This window comes from Festucalex cinctus, chromosome 1 (genome assembly GCF_051991245.1).
Source record: "Festucalex cinctus isolate MCC-2025b chromosome 1, RoL_Fcin_1.0, whole genome shotgun sequence".
In the NCBI taxonomy this organism is placed as follows: domain Eukaryota; kingdom Metazoa; phylum Chordata; class Actinopteri; order Syngnathiformes; family Syngnathidae; genus Festucalex; species Festucalex cinctus.
The window spans coordinates 16,395,456-16,421,502 of NC_135411.1; the positions used below are offsets into that span (position 1 = coordinate 16,395,456).

At 39.2% G+C, this 26,047-nt stretch overlaps 1 protein-coding gene across 3 annotated transcripts in view; it reads left to right on the forward strand.

Annotated features, from left to right (window-relative positions):
• agap3 (ArfGAP with GTPase domain, ankyrin repeat and PH domain 3) overlaps positions 1-21,127 on the forward strand; it is a 208,439-nt gene extending 187,312 nt beyond the window's left edge. For all 3 annotated transcript variants that reach the window (XM_077519531.1, XM_077519539.1, XM_077519550.1), the window contains exons 17-18: positions 14,825-15,080; positions 16,674-21,127. In XM_077519531.1, the coding sequence (XP_077375657.1) occupies positions 14,825-15,080; positions 16,674-16,898 (481 nt within the window). In that variant the 3' untranslated portion in view covers positions 16,899-21,127. The remainder of the gene's footprint in view (positions 1-14,824; positions 15,081-16,673) is intronic.
• The last annotated feature ends 4,920 nt before the right edge of the window (positions 21,128-26,047 follow it).

A 26,047-nucleotide genomic window follows, 5' to 3' on the forward strand; every position in this document is an offset into this window, starting at 1 on the left:
TTCATTGTCTTAAAAAAAAAAAAAAAAAAAAAAAAAAAAAAAACGATCTTATCCCGGAGCGGCATCTCCATTATTTTCCACTGTCAAACAATAAATCTCATTTGTGGTATAAGTAATCTTCAGAGCGGTTGTAAAATATCACATGGTTAGCGAGAAGCTCTCGTGTCGGGTATGGTGTTGGTTTATCATGAATGATGAATTATCGGTAACTTAATGGGATTCTTTCTCTTTTTCCACGCCATAAATCCTCACCTGACTTCTTTTTTGCCGCGCGTCATTTTGACGATTTTTAATTGTGTCCCGCCGGAGACGTGCGGCAGCTTTGTGGCGCCGCGCTCCCGCTAAACATTAGTGACACCTCATCTAAACGACTCAGGAACTACTCGAGTATCAACCGGCTGTCTGATTGAATGTCTCCTGCAACACCAGTTTTACCCCCTACTGCTTTCGATTTTATTTTGACGATTTAGCGTGAATGCGTTCACCCGCAAGATGGTTTATGGAGAACGCCAGTCATAGGCAGACAGAATGAGAGATTACTTGTGTACATCAGACTGATTGCAGGTATGTTAATGGGAGGCGTCTTTATTTCAATTAACTCATTCACTCCTAGCCATTTTCACTGAAGTACTTCCTGGATTTTGACTGATTTTGCAAGGCCCATAGAATATTGTGTTCTATTACTATAAAAACATGGAACCTACCAAAAGAAAAATGTTTCAGTTATGTAGCAATTAGCATTAGAATATAGCTAAGTTTCATCATTATTTATAAACCTCTTGAAAACACTGGGAAAAAAAGTTTGTTGCAACATGGCCCTGGCTGATCTCTTATACTCTGCTGCCACGTGCTGGCTACTGCTGGCAACTACCATTGCTTTAAGTGACCACTTCAGGTTAGAAGTGCCATCATTATGTTCTAGCATAAAAATTAAAAAAATCACATAAAAAAACTTTTTGGGGAGTTTAGGACAAAGTATTAAAAACGTATTTATACGTTATTATTGACATAAATCTATAGAATGACCTTGTATACTTCATTGCATCGCGAATGTTTGTGTGTAAGTCGCACCCATTGAAAAGGAATTAGGGTTAATTTTATACATTTTATATATTTTTTTAAATAATCGGCAGATTAATCGGCAATCGGTGTTTTTTTCCTGCCAATAATCTTTATCGGCATCGGCCTCAAAAAAATGCATATCGGTCGGGCCCTAAAAATAACCGTAATTGCTTCTTGTTTATCCCAAATGTGCTTTGTAAATTTCTTCCGCACCAAACTAATCCAAGCAGGCACCTTGCGTTGTGCTTTTCTAAGCTCTTCCCACAAAGTTGAAAGCGTCCCTAAATATCTTGTGAAGATGACAAATGACGTGTCAGGTGTACGATCCCAACTGGTAATCGATCAATTAATTGTTTGTTTCTCTTAATACATTTGCGGGCGTCTCATGCCCGTGACTGCATTCGGCAAATATTGGAAGGGAGTTGTTCTTTTCATTAGCACCCGGCAGTCGTCGTGTTTTGCACGTCGCCTCTAATTGCTTGGCGAGTTTGTGATAGAAAACAGCACACACACACAGAAATAGAGACAGCAGTTCTCATTTGGGGGGAGGGAGGGAGGAGGGGAGGGGATGTCCCGCAGCGCGGGCCAACACGGACGGCTATCCCTCACCGGCGCGGGCCCCTCGCCGTCACCCTCTGTGGGCCGCGCACCGCCCTCGGCCACGGCCAGGTAATAGCTCTGATGAGAGCCCTCCACTTTGTTTCAGAAATAATTTGCCACTCCTGCCGCCTGCAGGGGCCGCGCGGTAATAAAAATGAATCACACCGCTAACCTCTCCAAACTTGTGCCCCCGCCCCTGCTTCCTCCACCTCTGCAACAACGCTTTTAACCCCTTCTCCTCTGGCACCCCTTCCGCACATGAGTCTGTTAAGAAGGGCTCGCAGGTTACAAGTAGTAGAACTCCCAGAAGAGCTTTAGCATAGCCTCGAGCACTCGTGGAGGAAGAGTAATTAATTAAGATGACTGAAAGAGTGGATCTGCCTCTCTCTCGCTGTCTAAATCAAAGCCACAGGTCAGTAATTAGGCCTGTGTGGGAGAACCGCACTCACTAATTACCCCCATGCCACCAAGTTGACTGGCACTGGAAACTTTTGTTCGACCTTAAAGATGTCAAATCATCTCTCATTAGCCGAGTCTGTGGCTCAGTAGGAGCCACCACGCGCATTATGATCAATGATCGTGAATATTGAACAGGTTCAACGAGGCTGTTATATCAATCAATCAATCAAACTTTATTTATTTAGCACCTTTCATACATTCAAAATGCACCTCAAAGTGCTGAACATCCATAATACAATAAAAAGTAAAAACAGAAAAAAAAAAAAAAAAACTCCCCCGCACATCCCCATGATCGGACACACCCAAAACACAACAGACACACGAAAACCACAACATGGCGGGGCACAGAAGTACCCTGTCAGGAAAGGCACCCAGAAGGAGTTCATCCCCAGCGAGAGGGATGAAGACCATATAAACTGATCAGAGAAGAAAATCTTTTAGAGACATCCGATAATTGGGCCTTTGCTGATTTTTAACAGAAGGGGTGGAATGTTTTGTTTTGTTTTGTTTTTAAACTTACTTTAACCAGAATCCCGCATCACATTGTAGCCAAAGGTACAATCAGGTAAACCGAAACCAAGTTGCCATGACCTTGACTTTGTCTTTTTCTTCTTCGTCGTCTTCGAAAGCAGATGAAGAAGAAACAATTTTTGCCAGAAGTACAGAAATAGAGAATGGTTGTCGCAATTTAGTTTCCATTACCACAAAGATTTACAAGTCGTATGAATCCGCCAGGATTTTACCTTTGACTACAATATGAGGTGGGATTCTGGGAAATACATTTTAAGATAAAAAGAAAAACTTTTACTATAAACTTTTACATTCTCAATGTTCAAACCTTCATAAATTTTATAAAATAAGTACATAACTGTAAAAAAAAAAAAAATGCATGCAAAATATATAACCTGACACTCGGTTTTAGGGTTTCATCCCTTAACCAGTAGAGGGCAGCCATGCACTAGACGTCTTTAGAAGAAGACAGGAACTGGAAGTTAGTTATTGACCTCGGGTATCTTAAAAAAACAAACAAACAAACAAACAAATTCAAGTAGCTAGCAGCTAGCTGTACCATTGTAGAGACACTATTGCATGTGTAATGTAGATATAATGATGGATGTGTGAACTAAATGGTAGTGAGTGTTTGTTTACCTGAAGGGGTAATCACTAGCATGCTAATGCTAATCGCAATTGCTAACCGTTTAGCATGGGCTAATTTTGTCGGTATGCATATGTAAATAGCAGTACTTATATCTGCTCAGTTCAACTTATGTCCAACCTTAATGGATTCATAACATGTTTTGTCGACCCAATTTGTCGTTGATTAATTGACAAGTTGGACTTAAAAATATAAACGAGTTTGCCTACACACCTTTTGCCTTCTACTTTCTGAAATATACTCCTAAAAAGTTGAAAAAGCTTGACGCGCTTAGCAACAGTAACAAATGGGGTGTGGCTGTTAGCAATTTGGAGGATTTGGACGTGCCGGGGCACAAGAGCGACGTGTCGTCGTCCCCTATCGGCTTTGTGCGCGAGTCAAGGGTTGAGCAGGGGTTAACAGCATGAGCATTTAAGGATGTTAAGCCTTGTCGGCACAAAAACGCAGCCACTCCATCATGGCCGAGTGTGACAAGCTCATTAATGTCGCAAATATTCAACGCGTCCGTCTGCCCGCCCGCGGCGCCCAGATGCTCGCCCGTCCGGTTCGGCTCGGACACACAAAACAACCTTTTAAATGGCCGCCACGCGGAAACTGTACATCTGTAGACTGGGGAGGCAGGAAAAGTGTCGACACGTGTAAACTGCGTTTTCAAGACGACGGTCTCGTAAGATGCGCACCTTCACCTTCGTGTTTGTGGCGAATTACCAGTCACGGTAACATAAACACCGCGGATTGTTTATCTTGGCCAAACAAAATATGTCCGCTTCGGTATTAACCAATCACCGTCTGTTTTTTTCATAATGAGTGCATGATGAAGCTCACTCCGACTTTACCGAAGACGCGACAGAACTGGCTGCAGCTTTTGTAGCCTCACACGCTCCGACATTTACGTTAGGGATGTCACAATAAGGGCAATATCGTGATATCGTGATATTAAAACTGCCACAATATCGTCGTCGTCATGTTCACAATATTTAAAAGGAACACGTCTGTTAAAAAAAGTCAGGTTGTTTTCCATTTGTGCAGTTCTAGTGCCCTCGAGTGGCTAGTTTATTAGTGCAATGTAATTTTCGTTAGGGATGTTTTGGCCTTCTATGTTTAAAATCTATGCTAATTGTCAGATGAAGGGGAACCTAATTTGCTTGTGAAGCGATCAATGTGTGCTTGTATTAGCATGTGCCTCAAATTTGTCATTAGAGATTGTAGGTGGTTTATATGCATTTCTGTTATGTACAAAAGCACAATATTGTGATCTTTTTAAATATCGCCAAAGCCCCCACAATACCGTGATAATTATCGTATCGTGACCTTCATATCGTGACAATATCATATCGCGATGTTTGTATATCGTTACATTCCTAATTTACGCATTAGGTCATCACGTTAATTTCATGACATTTCAAATTTTTATCACCCCAAAAAATACACCGGTGATATTGTCGAAGGTATGATATGGAACACCCCTAGATCACACTCACCAGATGTGTTGATTATTCGCTCTATTAAGATGTGTAGCTCGCTACTCATAGTTTGTGAGTCAAACTTGGCTGTTCAAAACAACGAACCAGAAAAATGCTTAAATGAATGATAAATTTTAAATCTGATTGAAGAAACAAGTTCACAATTAATATACAGGGTCTTCCAAAATGTTTGACCCATTTCGTAGGCCAATAATTTTGACAATTTTCGTTGGAATGACCTAAAATTTTCACAGCTTGTGTAGAAACGTTTCAAGTTTTTGTGCGTAACATCGAGCTTACACAAAACCCAGGAAAGGAAGTTCTGAACGTCCTAAAAAGCGCTTGCGCTGTAATTCCAAAATATAACCTGCCACTTGATGTTGAACATTTATGAAAATCTGTCATAGAACCAACAAATATTTGTACTTTTCTTTGTAAATGTAACCAATAAAACTTATGACCTTCAACATAAAGTGTATTTACTTTCATTACGATCCATCAAGTAGTTTCCGAGATATGGGCATTTAGAATGGGGTCAACCATTTTGGAACACCCTGTAGTTATATATTTTGGATATACTATCCAAAATGGCCGATGCTGTACTTAATGCAAAAAAAATCATAAAAAGTTCTATAAAATCATAATGGCTCAACATAAATTGACAATTTTTTTTTTAGGGAAGAGTTGAAATTAACCATTTCACAGAATAGTTTTTCATAACTCTTGTATTCCTTTCAATTGCATTTTGTGTGTGTGTGTGTGTCCGAAATCTGAAAAGCGTCAGAATTGAAATCTGGTTAAGAAGTGTGTGGCCATATGTGGCCCTCCCAGTACCAATGATGAAATATTGTGGCCCCTTCCCATCATTTAAATTGCTGACCCCGACAAAAATTGGCAATTAGGATGTAAATGTCAACCAGTTCTTTTGGTATTGTTTAGCCTCACGGCTTATTTAAATCATCTTAAGGGAAACCACATGTTGGTTGGTGCCCCAACAGGAATGATACGGTAACTTCTCCAGCTACAAAAAAAAATAGCGCAAGTGAAGCTAGCTGTAGTGCTATGTGGAAAAAGGGGAGGCATATACTGTAGCAGGACTTATTTAGCACTTTTGGCTGCTTCGTTTACTGGATTGTTGGCCCTTAGCAACCTTTGATAGTTTGGGGCCCAGCTTTCATTGCCTTTTCTTTTCTTCCTGTCGCTTCCCTCTTGGCCCCCAACTCTCTCTCTTGTCCCTCTGCCGCCGTCGTCGCTCTTCTTCTTCCCTCCCCTCGCTTGGGGCCGCATGGGAATGGAACCCTTACGAGGTGCCCGACTGTGAGCTCCGTTCAGGCTGCTCGGTCCCGCCCGCTCACCGTTTCTCCTCTTCACTGCGTCTATTTGATGTGCGTGCAGTCAATCTGGAGGAGGAGGAGCCAAAGGCAAGCTTTGATTGTTGTCAGTGGGACGGGCGCCCTCCTCTTCCGATGGCCCGGCCCGGCGCGGCGTCTCAGTTTCCATTCCTATAAATCCCCGATTGTCTTTTCAGGCTTGACTAATTGTCCTGGTTTGTTGCTCTTTATTTGGATCCAGTCATGTGTTCTTGACTCTGTGGGCTCGCGTTGAGGAGAATCATTCCGCCATTTGCCACTTAATTAAGTCAGGGTCAGGAGCCATTGCTCAACTGTGAGCTCTAATAGAATTATAAAAGAAGCCTTTCTACTGTTCAGGCCACCTTTTATGCAGGTGGTACAAACGAAAGAGGACACCAGGAATCCCGTTTCCACACCAGTGCCAGGACGGTATTAGTGTTTGGATGTTTACCCCAGTCCTTTTGTGGAGTTAAACGGCAATTACCAGGAAGGCTGATGTAAACACAGCTTGTTCTTAAGCTGGAAAGCAACACTGGCATTTTTATTGGGAACTCGGCGCTCCCTCCTGTCCCCTGAGTAACAGCCAAACGGGGAACAAGTATGCGCTCAAGGCTGGAGAAATCGGCGTATAAAAGTAACCACCAAGTCCAATTTCCTAAATCTCCCCCCATACTGAGAAAATTCACTCCCTTGAAGCACGCCCCCGCCCCTTTCTTCGACTCCCACCCTGTGCCGTCCTGCCACTTTGACATGCTAAATCTGCTGATTTTATTTTTCTGCCTCCTGCGGTGAGGAAGTGTCCTTTTCAAAGCGCTCCGCTTCCCCTCCCGACTGTCTAAAGCCAACCGCTGTTTGGATTGCTCTTCTATTCCAAACAAAAGACAGAAGCACGGATTACCATTTCACTTCCTTTCACATTCTAGCTTTCAACTCGACTTTTTTTTTTTTTTTTTTTTTTTTTTCCAGGCTTCAGCAGTGAGCTTGGTTAACATTGTTAGAGCATGTGAGCCATGATGGGACTGATTCGTAATAGCAACACATTTTCTAAAACTAATCATGAAAATCAAGGAAGTGAACTTAATGATCATTTTTACTTTTTATAACATGCTGTAGTTCTTCAGCAGGTCCTGTTAAACGCGTCTGTAGACAACCAGTGGAAAACATAACCCATACAAGTATCTGTTTCCACGAAAACTGTCCAACATATTAGGGCTGGGTTTAAAAAAAATTGAATAATCAATATTGAATCGATTTTCCTTTTCGAGCCTGATATCGATTCATAAAACCATGATTCAATTATTTTAATATCTCTTTTCCCATAAATACATAAGAAAATAGAATTTTAAAGGCCATTTTTATTGTATCTTACTGTTTTCTCGAAATTTACTTAATTTAAAAGTATTTTGTTACATATATAAAAGTATGCCTGTTCTTAAAGCGCTTTATAAATAAAGTTGAGTTGAGGTAAGTTGAGTTGAGAATCTATAAAAGACCTGACTTATTGCACTTTAAGGCCATTATTTAGAATCTTTTTAATTTATAGTTAAAATTATTTAATTACAATTATGCAAATGTTTTCATCTCATCCTTGCTGATGTCATGTGTTTTACACTTAGTGATTACAACACGTGTTACTTTAATGAATAAACTAAATCATTTATTCAGTTATTGCCTACACAAAATTTAATTTCTAATTTATTGTTTGTGTGGAGTTTTTATTGTGTCCTTGATATTTAAGAAGAATTGATGTTCCATAATTAATATCGGATTGGATTGAATTGAATTGAATCAAATCGAACTGAACTCTTGTGAATCGAAATCGAATCGATTGAACATATACACATACTCTAATTTAGTTGGTCTGATTCCATCGTGAAAACAAACTAATAACATGCCTGATATGTGAATATTTTCTACTATAGTGATATATATTAAACCTTTATAGGCCACTCCTCCTGGCTGTTGTATGGCATAATTCATTTCCATTCTGGTTCTGTTTAATGAGTAGATTTTCTCACCGGAGTCCAGACACTTTTTAATTTGCCTTCTCCTTTGTTGTTCAAAGTTGGATGTTCTCCACTTTAATACAGTTCAAGCCAGACATTTGTGAAAAAATGGACTCAATCGCCCTAAGCACCTAATTCCAATGTTAAACACGCTAGCCATGTCAGTCTTAGCTTAGCAATTAGCATGGCTTCTCCATCTTTGCTCGTCATCCTTTCGTAAGAAGTGGATGATGATATTTATCAGAATAGAAGTGTAGCTTATTCGTCGCAACCTAGGTGATGATTACGGACTTGAGAGTGACTCCGCAACGTATTTCGCCACAGCAGTCGCCAGCCGGAGCATGTTGCTACTTTTAGCTAGCTGGTGCGGCGTAAGTAGCACCGAGCTACTCGAGCCGTGACCTCCGACTGGCGTGTTGCTTCATGTGAATTGGTGTACATCCAGTCCAACGAAGGTTTTGGTGGACAGTCTGGGTGGTTGATTGTCAGCTTTGCAATTCAGTGTGTCTTGATATGGCGCAAAATACGAAATTTGCCTCACAAAGCGCTTATTTCCAGCCTTGTGTTGTCGCTGTCAGTTTCATAACCAAGTCAGTCCACTTTTGTGGCCATTGTGACTTTTGACCACAGTCAGTTTGGCAATGTCCTGTTAAATTAAATTACCACTGATTGTCACATCCGCCGAAGTGAGGTGAAATTTGTCCTCCGCATTTGACCCATCCCCTGGGGGAGCGGTGAGCAGCAGCAGGGGCCGCGCTCGGGAATCATTTTTGGTGATCTAACCCCCCAATTCCAACCCTTAATGCTGAGTGTCAAGCAGGGAGGCAATTGGGTCCCATTTTTATAGTCTTTGGTATGACCCAGCCGGGGGGATTGAACCCACGACCTCCCAATCTCAGGGTGGACACTCTACCACTAGACCACTGAGCTGGTTAAAACTTAAACGTTAAAAGTGTAGTTTTAAAAGTGTAGTTTCATGATGTTGAAAGTAGCTAAACAACCAATAAATAAATGTTCTTTAATGACATGTTTTCGTCTCGTAGCACACCTCCTCCAGGTGTTTTTTTTTGTTTTTGTTTTTTTTAAACACTTTTTTTTTTATTATTATTAGACTTAAGGCTCAGCAGTGAGCCCGTCTTTTTTCCCCCCGCATCACCCTTGGGTTTATTTTATCACAAAAGTGTCCTCCGGGCTGCTTTTTTTGCTGTGAGATCTTGACGTCCTCTTAATGGCTCTCGCTGGCCTTTTTGTTTCTCATCTTAGTGTTAACTTTCTGCCTCATTTAACTTGTGCCAATTCACCAGGCCGACACATTCAGACTCTCATTCAAACTTTGGAGCCCGCTGATTTACATTTTTGAGCCCCATCCAAAGGGTTGTAAATCATATAGCGTTTTTCAACTTCATTTGTCGGCCAAAGAATGACGGTCCTCTCTGACCGGAAATAAGAGAGGAGGGCGACACGGCCCCTTCCTGCTTGAAGGCCAATTGATTTGCTAACAGGCTTGTCCTCCTCACATAGTGACTGAGGAGGGATTGATGGTCTAACGCTATAAAACTCGACAATTGCCTGCCATTAGGGCGCTATTGTTGGACGCACAATAGCGCCGTTCTGAAGAAAAGCCAAACCTTCTGGTTTGGTGAGGACAACGACATTCTCCTGCACATTTTCCTTGCGGCCGTGACAAAAATGAACCGTACGCTTATCTCGAAGGTCGCTTTACGAGGTTGCTCTGTTTTGTTTTTGTAGTTCATCAATCTGCGCTTCGTCTTCCACTTCAACAGCCTCAACTAACTAAAATCCATCATATGGAAAAAGCCTGTCATCTTCACTACCACGTTTTAATGTCATGAATGTGCATGTAAATCCATCCATCCGTCTTCTTCAGCTTATCCGGGGTCAGGTCACGGGGTCGCATTAAGTGTGTAATGACCAATCGAGTAAGGCTTTATGACAACTTGTTTTTAATATGTGTGAAAGTACTTTCCTTCAAAACACTGGAACAGTTTTAAACAAATCCAACTAGTGCTACACAAGGCACGGTAAGTGATTTCTTCATAATATTTGAAAGCAAAGGTCGTCATTGTATCCAAGAAGAAACCAAGTCCGCATTATTTGACCATTTCAATGAGCACAATGTAAATTAGTAGCATTGTCCTGGATGTCCTGTTAAAATGAGCAATAAAACCAAAGATTTTACAACTTTTGGGCATATTCACTAAGAATGCGCTGCATCCGGTAATAGCGCGAAATATCGCACCACAACTGCACCCGCAGTCTGCGCCCAGTTACCCACTTATTCACTAAGGATATTTCTCTAATCATATACCAGCGCAAACAACGCCCACAAAACTGACAGCTTGAAGCAAATTTGCACCTGATTTAACACACATGGCAATGGATTTGCGCCAAGAACATGGTTGTTATAGTAACAGTTGCGAGAAAGATGACATTATCAGAAAGCGAGGTTGGATCGAGAGTAAGCATTTATAGCGCCATTAAGCTGTACAGAGCAGAGAGGACGACAACGACGTCATTCATTCATAAAGTACAAATTACTGGTGCGATCGTTTTTAAAAAATACATTTTCAGAGGTTGGCGTGGGCGTACAGTATGCATCTGGTACGTAAAAATGATCGTAAAATGCCTCCCCGTCATTGCCGATCAGCCCGGGTTACGTTGTGTGTCCTAAATCAACATAGAAAATTTCACACTCTCTCTCTCTCTCCCCCCCCCCCCTCTCTCTCTCTCTCTCTCTCTCTCTCCCCCCCTCTCTCTCCCCCTCTCTCTCTCCCCCTCTCTCCCCCCCCCTCTCTCTCTCTCTCTCTCTCTCTCCCCCATCTCTCTCCCCCTCTCTCTCTCTCTCTCCCCCTCTCTCCCTTTCTCCCCCCCCCCCCTCTCTCTCTCTCTCTCTCTCTCTCTCTCTCTCTCTCTCTCTCTCTCGCTCCTCTCTCTCTCTCTCTCTCTCTCTGCGTAATCAGCCATGAATGTTGTGCCGCAAATGGCATGCACTGCTGTCATGATCCCGGGATCGAGGTTGCAGCAGGTTAATACATGCTTTCCAAAAACGTTATTTGCGTCACGCAAACTCAAGTGTTGCTATTTGCGCTGGCGTTAGTGAATTAGACGCTGCATATCAATGAGTCTCATTTGCATTGGGGTGGGCATATTTTGCGTCAAATGTTTGCAAATTACCTAATTTACATATGCGCAAATAACACCGGCGTACCGTGGTGCAATCTGGTTGGCAGCACACTTAATGACTGATTTCCCCATCTGCACATTTTTGGTGAATTAGGCGCTCCTGTATTGTTTGTTGCATTAATTTAATTGTTTCCCCTTTTGAAATTGGTGAATTAAAAAATGTGTTTGTTATTGGTGCAACCAAAACTGATCTACCCTGATGAAGGAGAAACCACTTTTAGCACTCACATTTGATGTTTTGGTTCACTATTGTGACAATAAGTTAGAAATGACTGCCAATTATTTTATTCGACTAGCCGTTGGCCATGTCAATCAAACGGGAGTGCCGTTACGTCTGTAAAGTCAGATAGCGCAAGCGTGTCTTTGATTAGCACGGCGACTAAATGTCCCCGAGTGTGAAAGGAAATGGAAGGCAGCGAATGTCAACTCCCACGAGAGTCCAAAGCGTTAACTTCTGTCACTCATCCGCACATCCCAACAACGGCCTCCTCTCGCCTTATCAGACACCCCGCCCGGCGAGGTCACGGGGTCAGTGGCACACTGGGCATGCGCGGCCATTCACATATTGATTTTTTTTTATTTTTTTTTTTATCTGCACCGGGTTTGTATACGCGACTAGAGAAGGAGCGTGGGGGCGGTCAAGATGGAGAGCAAAAGATGGCGATAGAGGACGGAAGCCTTCTCCGGCGTTCTATTCTCTCGCATCAGGACGGACTTGAAGGAGGAAACGATACCTCCCCCCCACACCCTCGTCGCTCTGCGGCCATTCAGCGCAAATCGATGGGACTGGAGGACCGGGTCTCCCCCGGGGTGTCGCCGAGACACGCCGCTTCTTTTGTGGGACGGCGTCCACCGCTTCCGACTGACAGCAGACAGCGCTGATGGGAAGAAAAAAATAGAAAGGTGGTATTGTCCGCCGCAGATGCGAGCGGTGAAGACGTGTAACCTTTTGAAAGCCCCCCCCCACTTCCTTCACGGCACTTTCCAGCCTAATCCAAGGAAGTGGAATCAACCCATTCGGCTCTGGGAATCGGTTGTTCGGTGGGAACACATGGACACGTTTGATGGCAAAATATTTCACATTATATACACACATTATTGCCCGATCGCATCTGGTACAGACACTGCCATGACTCCAGAGATAATAATTAATTCTTTTCATGTGATTTTTTTATTTTTTTTTCATGCACGTGACCGGGTGGTGTCACGTGACGAGTGGACATCCGAAAAATCTGTTTCTGTTATACTTTTGGGATATACTTCCATGTTGACATGTCTGGAAAAACACCTCAAGAGAGCGTAAAAATGTTTTTGCAATATTTGATAGATCTTTTTTTTTTTTTTTTTTTTTAAATAATGTCTGTGTATGTAACAATAATATTTGCTGACTATTAAAAAAAAGATATTAAAAAGCTCAAAATAATTGAAAAAAAATTGCTAAAAACGTTTTTTCTTTTCTTCGTTTTTGGGCCAATGCGATTATATTTGGCGGAATAAAATTAGAATCACCGATCACTTGCGCTGATTAATTTGAAAAATATGTACAATTAATAAAATGACTTGGGTTTTTTTTGGGGGGGTCACTTAACAATTAAAATAAAGATATTTATTATAGGCATATGACTGTTTTCAAATATTTTTCTTTTGTATTTCTTGAACTGTACAAAAGGGAAAACATGGCTGACTTTTTTTTACCGATTTTTTTTTTTGGTCACTTAACACTTAAAATAAAGATATGTATTTTAGGCAAAACATTTGACTGTTTTCAATTATTTTTAATTAGTATTTCTTGAACTATACAAAAGGGAAAACATGGCTGACTTTTTTTTTAATCTATTTTTTTATGTTTGTTTGTTTTTTGTCACTTAACACTTAAAATAACATCTGACTGTTTTTAAATATTTTTCTTTTGTATTTCTTGAACTATACAAAAGGGAAAACATGCCGATTTATTTTATTTTTTTGTGATTTTTCTTGGCTTATGTTGTAATTACAGCTGTCAAACGACTATTTTTTAAATCAGATTAATCACATCTTAGAATTTTGATTAATCATGATTCATCACTTACCGTATTTTCCACATTATAAGGCGCACCTTCAATGAATTTTAAAACTTTTTCCATATAAAGTCGCTAAAGTAGAGGCTGGGGTTACGTTATGCATCCATTAGATGGTGCTGCGCTAAAGGGAATGTCAACAAAACAGTCAGATAGGTCAGTCAAACTTTATTAATAGATTACAAACCAGCTTTCTGACAACTCCATTCACTCCCAAAATGAATAAACAGCTGTTTTATTATTTTCTCTGAGGTAAAGTATTAGTATTAGCTAGCGATCCAAGATGGCGGGATCTTCTGCGCATGCGCGTCACCGATCGTGCAGGGTCACCGATAGCGTCTTGACAGCGAGACCTGTGGCGGCTCAATATTGATCCATATATAAGACGCACCTGATTATAAGGCGCATGGTCAGCTTTTGGCAAAATTGAAGGCTTTTAGGTGCGCCTTATAGTGCGGAAAATACGGTAATTAAAAAGGTTTCTATCAACATTTTTGTGCCCTCCAAATTTGACGAGCACTTATGTGTTAATTTTTTCGACATGTCGATCATGTCTTCTACATTTTTTGATCCACTAAACACTCTCATTCTCCACTTTTTCTAATAAGATAATTACTTGCATAATTTAAAATGAGGGAAAAAAATACCCCAATATTTTTGACATAAACAAATATTCTGAAGGTCATACGCAAACATTTATTAAATGCTTTACTTGAATGCATGTAGTTATGTTTATTGCTCAAGCACAACCTGTTCTACCTTTAACGTAACCATCTGCTGTCAAGCTATTCTGCGGTCAAAATTAATTAGGGGTGTGAATTGCCTAGTACCTGACGATTCGATTCGTATCACGATTCACAGGTCACGATTCGATTCGATACCGATTAATCCCGATACGAATTTATAAGTCGATTGTTGCGATTTTTTTTCATTCAAATTTAGAAAATACTAATCAGTAAGCTTGTAGAGTGTAAGATTTATATGAAAATGTATTATTTATTTATCTGAAATTTCAGTCTTATAGAGGTTGTAATCTGTTTCATGTTTGAACAGCATTAAAATAAAATATTAAGGCTTAATGTTCCGTTCATATAACATTCTTCCATGCTCAAGGTGTGAATCCTAACCCGAAGTCAGACGTTTTGTTGAATATTTTTCCATTAAAAATGGAAGTTTAAAAATCGATTCACACACACACACAAAAAAAAAAAGGCAATGATGATAAGACGTTGAATCGGTAAGACTACCGAATGAACAATTCTGAGCTCTTAAAAAAAAAAAAAAAAAAAAAATATCGATTTTTTTTTTATTGAATCGATTGGAGAATCGCGCGATGTAGTATCGCGATATATCGGCGAATCGATTTTTTTTAACACCCCTAAAATTAATAGTGTGATTAATCTGCGTTAATACATGATTAATGCGATATTTTTTGTGATTTATTAAGAAGTGAATTCATTCCCAGGGAGGAGAAGGAGCGCTGGATCCGAGCCAAGTACGAGCAGAAGCTGTTCCTGGTGGGCGCGCCCCAGTCGGACGTGCCCCTGGGCCAGCAGCTGCTGCGGGCGGTGGTGGAGGACGACCTGAGGCTGGCGGTGGTGCTGCTGGCCCACGGCACCAAGGAGGAGGTCAACGAGACGTACGGGGACGGCGACGGCCGCACGGCGCTGCACCTCTCGTGCGCCATGGCCAACGTGGTCATCACGCAGCTGCTCATCTGGGTGAGTGGCAAACAATCGCCGCTTCACAACTTGACAAATTGATGTTTGGGAAGAGATGGAAGGAAATCAGCTGCAGCTTGTTAAGATCGTACAATGATGACATTCCTCCAGTTCAAACAGAATTATACTTCTAAGAATTTCTTAAAACTAATAAGGGCAATTATGAACCACATTTTTATGGCTGACCTTTGCTTTCGTCATGGAAACAAACTCTAACCTTTCATTGTTGAAAACCTGATATGTAGACAAATAACAGCACAAAAAAAAAGTACAACTGTCATGTTTTGCACTCCTTCTTGAACTTATGAAATGGATTGAAATCAAATCAGAAATATGCTATGAGAATGTACGGTATTAATAAAATTATATTAGAGAAAAAAAATCAGAACTTCAGTAGTTTTTATAACAACATTCAGTACAATGTTTTTTCCCGGACCTTTTACTTTGTATTTATTTATTTATTTTTAAATTGATATTTAAAATTCAAATTTACATTTAGAGTAAGTTAACATTTGCTTCTTATCTTTTCACGTCTTTATCAGATGACAAACTGGCTCTTTTTTTTTTTTTTTTTTTTTAACCATTTCAGCTCGAAAAATTGTGAAACTAAAGATTGTTTACTGGTTAATTTTTTTTTTGCTTGATCTTAATTTTTATTTTAAATTGTTACGCTACACTTTTAAAAATACAAATTATATTGTTGATAATTTAGAACTAAAATTTAAATTTCATCCCTGGTACCTACTTATTAAAAAAATTATATTATCATTAATAATAATAATAATAATAATTATTATTATTATTATTATTATTATTATTATTATTATTATTATTGTTTAAAAAAATAATTGTAAACATTTTCTGTTTGAAATTACAACTTAAAAAGTTACAATTTAACAACAAAAATTTGGAGCAAATTTTAATGTTTGGGTGAAATATATATATATATATATATATATATATATATATATATATATATATATATATATATATATATATATATATATAATTATATATATATATTTATTTATTTTTTTTGGGCAGGGGTGTTGTCTTTCTGGCTGAACGTTTTCTTAATTTTCAGGGTTAAAATTCAAAAAAAAAATTTATATCCATTTATTCTAACTCATTAACATTTTTGTTTTTTTGCGAATTAAAAAATATCTCTTCCTGACTACCAAGATAAACATATTGTCCAATTTTTTTTTTTTACGCCATCTTCTCTGTGAGATATTTTATACAAAACCATTTTAACAGTTTTTTTTTTGTTTGTTTGTTTTTTAATTCAAAATATGTGACCACTACATTGAATACTTTTTATCTTAACATTTTAAATAGTTTACAAAAAAAATCCTGAATAGAATGGAGCAAATACTTGCAAGTGTCCTCAATGAAGAACATTTATATTAAAACCTTGAATACGCTGCTCAAAATCGCTCTAATCCTCATTCACATCCGAATTGGTGAAAGCGCGATATAAATAAAGATGACTTGACTTGACTTGACTTGACCACTTCCAGAAATGGATGTTAAATGTCAGAAAACGAGTTATGGCTGTTCCCTCAAACAGTCGCTTGTCCTCCCCTGTGACAGTACGGCGTGGACGTGAAGAGTCGCGACGCCCGCGGCCAGACGGCGCTCTCGTACGCCCGGCGAGCCGGCAGCCAGGAGTGCGCCGACATCCTGCTGCAGCACGGCTGCCCCAACGACGCCGGCGGCCCCGCGACGGCGCCGTCCAACGTCAGCAACCGCAACGCCAACCCCAACATCAACAACAACGCCCAGTGTGAGCTCAACCGCAGCATCAGCATCATGTAGGGACCCCCACCCTCCCCCCCGCAACCCACACCGGGTCTCATGTGACGCTGCATACCACGATGGAGGTGACGGAGGCATGTCAGGATGGGATGGACTCTATGTAAAGTTTGTTTTGATCCTTTTTGTTGTTGATCTGAGATGATTATGATAAGCTTTAAATGTGTTTCTAATTACTGGCACCCCCCAGGAACCTTTTTATTCATTGAGAAAGTCCAGCAAAGGCCGCATTAAATTTATGACGAGCCAACAAGTGTTTATTATCGCATATTATGAGCACTGACTACGTCTGAAGTTTTGTTTGTTTCCACAATTGCATGTCGGGTAAAAGCTCACATGTAATCGGTCGCTGAACTTAATTCTCATCTTGGAACAAAAAATAATGTCGCCACTCGATGAAATGCACGAATCGCCAAGTTTACTTTTAATCAGAAAAAATATTGTTTAAATTTTTTATTTTTGTTTTTGCGCCATTTTCAGAAATAAATTATATTGTTTTTATACATAAAAGTTTCCATATGGTCAAACCTAAAAGGTGTTTACACGAAAAACTCAGATAAAAATTTTTTACTTATTTTTTCATTTTTTTAGAAATTGGGATTTCCCCACCCCGCCCCCACCACCTTTTTAAAAGTTTCTTCATAACTTATACTCAGTTTTTGTTGTTGTTGTTTTTTGTTTTTCACGAAAAACCAATATGGAATTTTTATTTCACTTTTTTACAAAAGTGTGCAACTGCCAATGTGGAGTCAACATTTTTGACTGCCGAGTACGTTCGAACGTACTCGCAAATGCGTTCCAAGGTACTCAAATATGTTCCAACATACTCGCAAATAGTATGTTGAAATGTACTTGTAGCTAAATGTTCCAAATAAAATATCACTGGGTTTCCACCCACCCATTTTTATTCGAATTTTCAAGAAATGTGAAAATAAAACTGAATGGAAACGCTAGATATTCGAAAAAGAGGCCCAAAATTCGCAAAACGTTTTTTACGCTTGGAGGGGATGGATTTTGAAGTGTGTCGAAAAAGGAAAATGTGAATTTTGTCTATGGAAACAGGTTTTGTGAATACACGCTGACAAGACCGGATATACGTCGCACGTGCGCAGTCGCTTCCTGTTCTTCTTTTACATTACTGGTGGGGATCACATCTGTATGGTTTATACTAGGGATGTAACGATATCCAAACATCACGATACGATATTATCACTATATGAAGTTCACGATACGATAATTATCACGATATTGTGGGGAGTTTGGCGATATTTAAAAAAGGTCACAATATTGTTTTAAAAAACACAAAAACAAAAAAAGAGCTCATACCAAAAAAACACAATATTGTGCTTTTATACATAACAGCAATGCATATAAACCACCTACAATCTCTAATAACAATATTGAGACGCTTACTTGCTAATGCACGCACACATTGAGTTCCTCCACATATTGACTTGCTTCACAAACATATTACGTTCCCCTTCATCTGACAATTAGCGTAGATTTTAAACATAGAAGGGCCAAAACATCTCTCATGAAAATTAAATTGCACTAAAAAACTAGCCACCAGAGGGTGCTAGAACTGCACAAATGGAAATCAACCTGTTCCTTTTAAATATCGTGAACATGACGACGACGATATTGTGGCAGCTTTAATATCACGATATCACGATATTGCCCTTATCGTGACATCCCTAGTTTATACCGCCATCTACATCGGCGGAGTCCCTTCGGAATTTTCTCAACCGAAGAACAGATGGAAACGGGCATAAGTCGCATGTCCGTTTTGCACATTTTCAGTAAATTCGCTTAAAAAATTTGAAACAATTGGATGGAAACGTGACTTATGCCTGCAGTGCAATACCCTGTGGCATTATGGGAAAATATGCTATGTTTTAGAGTACAAGTCACATTTTAACGTACTCATATGTTCCAATGTATTTAAATACATCTGTCAAAAAAAGTTTACTAAACAATGGCAGCTCCATCGTCCCGTAGTTTTTCCTTACATGTAAATTAGAAAATTATTTGTTTTTCTTTTTCTAAACTGTTTAAATACTAAACAGAATTTCAATTCATTATTCCACATTATAGCTATTAGTTCCTCTGAGGTTTAAATTGTTTTTCTAATTGTATAAATCAAACACATCATCGATGGTCTTATATTGCCCACCCCTTCACACATGCACAATCGTTTCCATTAAACTTTGCGACATTCATGAAAAAGTTCCACATCCAGAACGTCTTAAAGATCTGAAAAGTGGGACAAATCGCTCCTCAAACCGCGTTAGGTCTTTTGATCTGCTATTAATCAACGCCGACAAAGCAATTTGGAGTCGAAGAAAGCAAATGATGGCGACCGTGACTGCCTGATAAAGGAGGTGATTGCAGGTGGTCCTCCACATGTGAAAGGGAATTGCGCGATAGTGAAACCTCTTCAATCACAATTCATTCACGTTGATTCAAAGCGTGACAATTGCGCCATTACGGCGTCTTTGATCGCGATTGCGTCGACCGTTGGTTGGCACAAGATTTCAAATCGTTGTTATCCATCCATTCGGACTGTTGTGGCTGTGAAATATAGAACACGTGCTTGGCGTGGTACCCAACCATTCGCACAGGCCGCTGTAAAAAGTCGTCCTCATTACATTGAAACATAACGTGACCTCGTCTTTGCGTCCATATTTGTCCATCCCACGTCCTGACCAGCCGTCAGCCTAAAAAATGATGCGTTCAAGGACGAGTGAGACTTGAATCTTATCAGCTCATGTGTTGAGTTGCCACTGTGACCACAGTTGCATTTGATTCACTTGCCTTTATGGAGGCTTGAAAGCGGTTCAAGGGTTTTATCATGGAAATTATGTTTGTTTACAAAGTTTTAAACTTCAGCCTCATTTGTGGGATTCTTAAGTTTTGTTGTTAGTCATTTGGGGGGAAGTGTTTATTCACTGACAAATGGCAAAGGTCAGGAGATAAGATTTGATTTGATTTTTTTCTTTCAATAACCCCACATCTAAAATCAAGCATTTTTGAGGCAAAATTTTGTTTTTCAAGTCAGTAAATGGGCAAAAAAACAAAAAAAGTTTTGCTGAATATTTTTATATAATTTACTCCTAAATCTTGGAAGGTAATGTAACATCCCTGTCCGATGAAAAACACGCATCTCCAAATGTTTTCATTATATTTGTTTTTGCCCCCAAATTTTGGTGTTGGGAAAAACAATTTCTGAACTGTAATTGACATTTCGAAATAGTTAGGCATGTCTATTATTTTTTTAACTTTCCAACATTAGAATTTTTTTATTCAGATTTTTTTTTTAATTTATGCACGTTTTTTACCATAAACACTTTCTGAAATAAAATTCAATTTCAGATTTGAAACAAAAACTATTTTTTTTTTCAGATATTTTTTTTTCAAAAAACTTTTTTTTTTTTTTTTTTTTTTTTTTTTTTTTGTTTGTTTTTTTGAATGAATGAATGGAGATACCTGCATTTCGTTTGACAGCAAAAATGAATAATCTCTTGGTGGTGTAGACTCCTAATGACAAAAAAAAAAACGTGTTTGCTCCTAACTTAACCGAATGATTGTGGCCCTTTGTGTATATAAGAATGCGAACAGGAATGACAATTTCCAAGTGTGCCACTCCTGTTGATGCAGCATACGTGTTTTTTTTTTTTCTGAACTATCAAGTTGACCAGCCACTGATTGCATTGTAGATGTACTGTAACCATGTACTGTAATATGGGCCTTATTGACTTGATCGAGCCGCCTTTACTTGTTTGAAATAGTGTAGATGCCAACCAACATAAGAGTAGAGAAGCCCTGAGCACAACATGAAGTGTTGTACATATTAGTTGCAATCTTTGAGAAATGACGATAACCGCTTTTGGGTCAAAACGCCTCTTGAACCACAAGCCATATTTTTTTATATGTTGCCATTTTTGTTGTTTGTTTCTCCATTGTTATTTTTTTGTATTATGGTACTCACATTTGGTCACATGACCATCTTTGGTACTTGTGTATAAATGATGTACATTTGACATATTTATAATGCAGTATGTAAATATTTTTATTTTGCGTTGATTTTTCGTGTTTGTATTTTCCTTTTTACGTTGAAAAGGTGCAGCGAAGAAGCTAAAGAGTAACTTGTTTGTGTGCTTGGCTGACTGTTGACCCATTAATAAACATTCAATAAAACCATGTAGCCTTCCCTTCTTGTGGGGAAAACCACACGTCTGTCTCTCATGTTTGTTGTTTATTGAATGAACAGTTCATTAATGCGGGTCTTCGGTTTACGCCCGTCCCAACATTTCATTCGATCGAGCCCAATTTGTGCAATATAGTAAAAAAATACAGTATGTGGTCATACGGTACAGTTGCTGAACTTACTGTTCTTCATTTGATTGTTTTGTATTTGTGGTCTAAAAGTGGCTTTCATGCTAACATTCAGTAGAAACAATAACTAAATAATGTTTGTGGCATATTCCAACTTAGATACTAACAGTTGTAAACCAAGAACCCTCATTGTTGTATTCACATACGTAGTGGCCATTACTGAAATGGACACAGTGTCAGTCATCAACTTGCGAAAAAAAAAAATACAAATAAGGCCCATTTTTCTTGATTATTTAGACTTAGACTTAGACTTGACTTTATTGATCCCTTTGGGATGGCTCCCTCTGGGAAATTTACATATCCAGCAGCAATAAGAACAGATAATAAAATAAAAAATCAATCAATCAATAAATAAGGTTATTACACCAGAGATTGAATTAATAATAATAAAAATAAAATAAAAATTCAATCAATCAATAAGATTATTACACCAGATATTGAATCTTACATCTTAAAAAAAAGAAAAAAAAACATTGAATTAATATTAATAATAAAAATAAAACGAAAAATATTTACTCTGTCTGTCTGTTTATTGCGCTACTGAGTGGCCACAGAGTGAGATAAGCATTTCCTTCCCAGATGTACGAGAAAATACCATTTTAAATATGGATAAAATTCGTGCTGGACCGCGCATAACAAAAATCCTCATATAATTGATGCCCATTTGAATGTCTTGGGGAAATTATTAAAAAAAACTTAAAAAAAATAAATAACCTCCAATATTAATATACGAAAATTGGGATGCAACCATGATGTAGATTGTAGAATGTTTTCGAGGTTAGATGTATGTATGTCCTGTATTGTAGATAATAGTAAAATTGTGGATAATAATAAATAATAAAAACTAAATATTTGATGTGTTTTTACGATAAATTAACTTTGCTGAGTCTGGTAAAATCCTTATCCGTCAGTCACCCGTCTTTCTGTATGTACCGTTAAACTGCAAAAAAAAAAAAAAAAAAGAAACTCAATATGGGTTATTTAAACCCAAGTAGCAAACTCGCTGTCTCGAGCTAACTATCGGTCAGTATCTATCTGTTTGTACCCATAAAATTGCAGTGTAAAAAAACAACAACTGGTTGGTTATTTTAAACCCATCTGTTTTGAGTAGCTAGCTTGCTAGCTCACTGTTTCTCTATTTAGCTAGCTATTTGCCTGACTAGCTAGCTATAATCTGTCTGTTCCCTTAAATCTGCAATGTAAAAAACATGGGTTATTTAAACCCATGTTTTAAGTAGCTAGCTTGCTGTCTCTAGCCAACTATTAACTAACTATTGGTCAGTATCCATCTGTTTGTACCTGTAAAATTGCAGTGTAAAAAAAAAGAAAAAAAGAAAATATTGGTTATTTTAAACCCATCTGTTTTGAGTAGCTAGCTTGCTAGCTCACTGTTTCTTTATTTAGCTAGCTATTTGCCTGACTATCTAGCTATCATCTGCCTGTTCCCTTAAATCTGCAATGTAAAAAATAACCCAATATGTGTTATTTTCAACACAGCTGTTTTAACGATCTAGCCATGTATGTAAGATGGATAGCTAGCTATCTTTCTTTCTACCCAATTCGCCTTCAAAAAAATTTGCCCAATAGGCTATGCGTTATTTTTAACTCAGTAGTAGTTGCATTGTGGGTTCTTCTAACCACATGTTGTAAAGTTGTCTGAACAAGTGTCATGGTCACTCCATTGGTTATGTTCCGTCCAGTTAGCTTCATATTTTTGGGGGGCAGTTTCTCCATCTTAGCCGTCCCCGCCAACAAGTTGCTCATCTATGTGCGGCAACAGCTTGAGCTTCCTGATTGGTTATCGTTCGTATGGTTCAGCCGAATTCGATGTTCGATGAATTCGACCACACACATAAGGTAAGTATTCAACAGGTTTGATACATTCAGAATTATCGACCCAATTGTTTTCCGAGCATTCACTTCACTTCTTTCATCACTTCTTTATCATATCAGACTTAGCAGAGCCTCTGCTGTCGACGTTCTCAAGACAAGTCTAGCGCGAGCATCCTGCGGTAAGCCAAGCAACGTATCAACTTCCTGCTTTATTTGGGGCCTCCAGCAGTGTTTGAAAGGGGATTAAGATAAAGAGGCCGGCTTAGTGTCAGGCCGCACAGCACCGGCAGCACAGTGAAAGGTCGCCGCGTGTCGAGCCCCCGCTAATCCGCTTCTTATTTGCCGCTAATCTCATCTCGCCATATCTTCATCCCCTTCCTCTCTCGTGGGCGGCCGCCATTGTTTTGAGCCTCATCACCTGCTTTGCGCTTCCTCCCTCGGCACTGTCATGACACGGGGCCACAAAAGAGCCAAGTCGTGCTCCAAGGGGCCTTGTAAGTGAATTACAAGTGGTTGCGCTTTTGGATTATTACACACAGGCGATTTGGATTTGTTGCGACTTTCGGTTTCTCACCACAGCGAGTCATTGAATCGTTTTCAAATGTTGTCAAGACAATCATTCCGATCTAATATTATTTACACTTTGCGTTGTTTGTCACAATTAAATGGGTTCATAATTTAGATTTGTACAATTTTAACATAGGTAAAAAAATAATCAGCAAGTAGCCTGTTGCGAAACTTTCACAAGATTTTGTAGAAAACGTATTAATCAATAATACATTTTATTTCTTCTTTTTTTTTTCTCGGTCACTGTGCAAACATTTTTTTTTTTTAATCAATTTGCTTTCAAAGCAATTTTAAATCTGAAAATTTATATTAAAGTGTTTTAATTAATGAATATGTTGAACTCATATGCCAGATTCCGAACCATAAAAGATGGATGACACAACAAAATCTAGTATTACCATATTTATTGCTTGTCGGCCATTTTGTGGACTGGTTATTTCTGTTGTTGTTTTGTATGTATTGCAGTCTCCCGTCCAAAAAAATAAGAATGGAAAAAAAATAATGATTTTTCTACAAAATTCTCGAGAGCCTAATGGCCAAGATTTTTGTGAGAATCTCATAAACTCTGGATGATTTTAATCAGTAAATTTGGATCCCCCCCCCCCTTTTTTTTAATGTTTTTTTTTTTATATTAGTGGTGTAATCTTTCCATTCATTTCTATGGGGAAAAAATGATTGTGCTTCAACTTAGAGATTCCGTTCTATAGTTTAGACTGATAAGAATTTTTAGAGGCCAATTCTGACTTCAATATTTGGCAGAATAAAATTGTACTAACTTAATAAATATATTGAAAAATATATACAATGAATAAAATATTTTTGGGGAGTCCCTGAATTCTTAAACATAAAAATAAAAAATAATAAATTACTGAAGGAATATTTGACTCTTTTGCACTAGTTTGACCTATTTTATTTGAATGTTTGAGTGCCATTTCTTTTGTCTTATGTTGGAATGAGTTATTATTATTTATTTTTTTTTATGCAAATTTTTGCCGGTTATAAAATAACTAATATGGCCAATATTAATCGGTCGAACATTAGCTATAATCATCCACCTTCAGATTTCTGGCTAAAACTGTGTTCTTATTTAACTGCCAAATGAAAATATTTGCATGGTTTGAAAGTTTAAAGCAATTTTCAGACCGTAAGTGCAATTATTGAAATGATCAGAAGGCAAACAAAATATTGGATGTGTAACCAAGAGGTGCGTTTGTGCGGCTGGCTTTTTTGTTTTGCTATTTGCTGACGGACGCTAAGCAGCGAGGAGGGCCCGCCGCCCGCCTCCTCTCAGACAAATGACCTCGGCAATTGCGGAGGTGGCTGACGGATGAACGGGTGACGAAAGCATATTTGCACAACATCCCGGCCAATATTTTCGCTCCCCTTTTTGAACGCTAACGTCAACGTTGCATCGAGGAGGCAGCGAGCGCACGTTTTGGCTAATGAGCTTGTCTTCATTTGCATATGCTACATTACGTAGACATTTGCTTCCTGTTACATCCTTTTTAACCTCTTTAACTGGTAATTATGTTCTCCCTTGCTTCCACCGAGACCTCAACATCCATTCATCAATTTCAGCTTCATCATGTCTGATCGCGACGTCCCCCTCTCGCTCGCTACTCCACACATCCCACCTTCCTCCTCCTCCTCCTCCTCCTCCTCTCGGAGCTTTGTTGTACATAAACGCAGGGTTCCCGTCGCCCTGCCGCCATTTCTGCCTCGCTCCCCTCCTCCACCCCCGCCCGTTGGCTTTTGCCGGCGTTTCTCTGTTAATTTGCCTGAGAATGCATTAGCTGTAATGAAGGCTGAGGGCCGAGGGAATCCTCCAGGGTTCCATTAATCATCGCCTCCCCCCACCACCTCAGACAGGCAACCTTGATTACAAGTGGCAAGAAATTCATTAGAGCCGAGCCTCTGACAACTCTTATCTCCGCCGCTGGATCTGACTCATTAGGCAGCCAAATTAAAGCCATGATGGCCCTGATGAAACTCATCGCTTGTTTATCTTGTGCGATTTGATGCATCTGCCCATACATCACCGTACGGACGCCGGGTGACCAACCACGGCGCCCGCCCGAGATCGCTTCCCGTCGCTCTCCAGGTGGGATTTTTTTTCACCCCCAGGTTTAACCAGAATCGAGAAGAACTGGCCTCAAAAGTCAAACGAAGCCATCACAGTGTGCGACTTCAGTTCAGCGAGCATCTGAAGGTTGAACGACGCAAGTGGCTTTTGACTGCAAAATAGAAAAGTGTAGTTATGACTAGGGCTGGGTATCGATTCAGATTTCCAAAATCGATTCAATTCAGAAGGGCCCGATTCGATTCGTTATTTGAAGGAAAAACACTCCCGAAGTCGA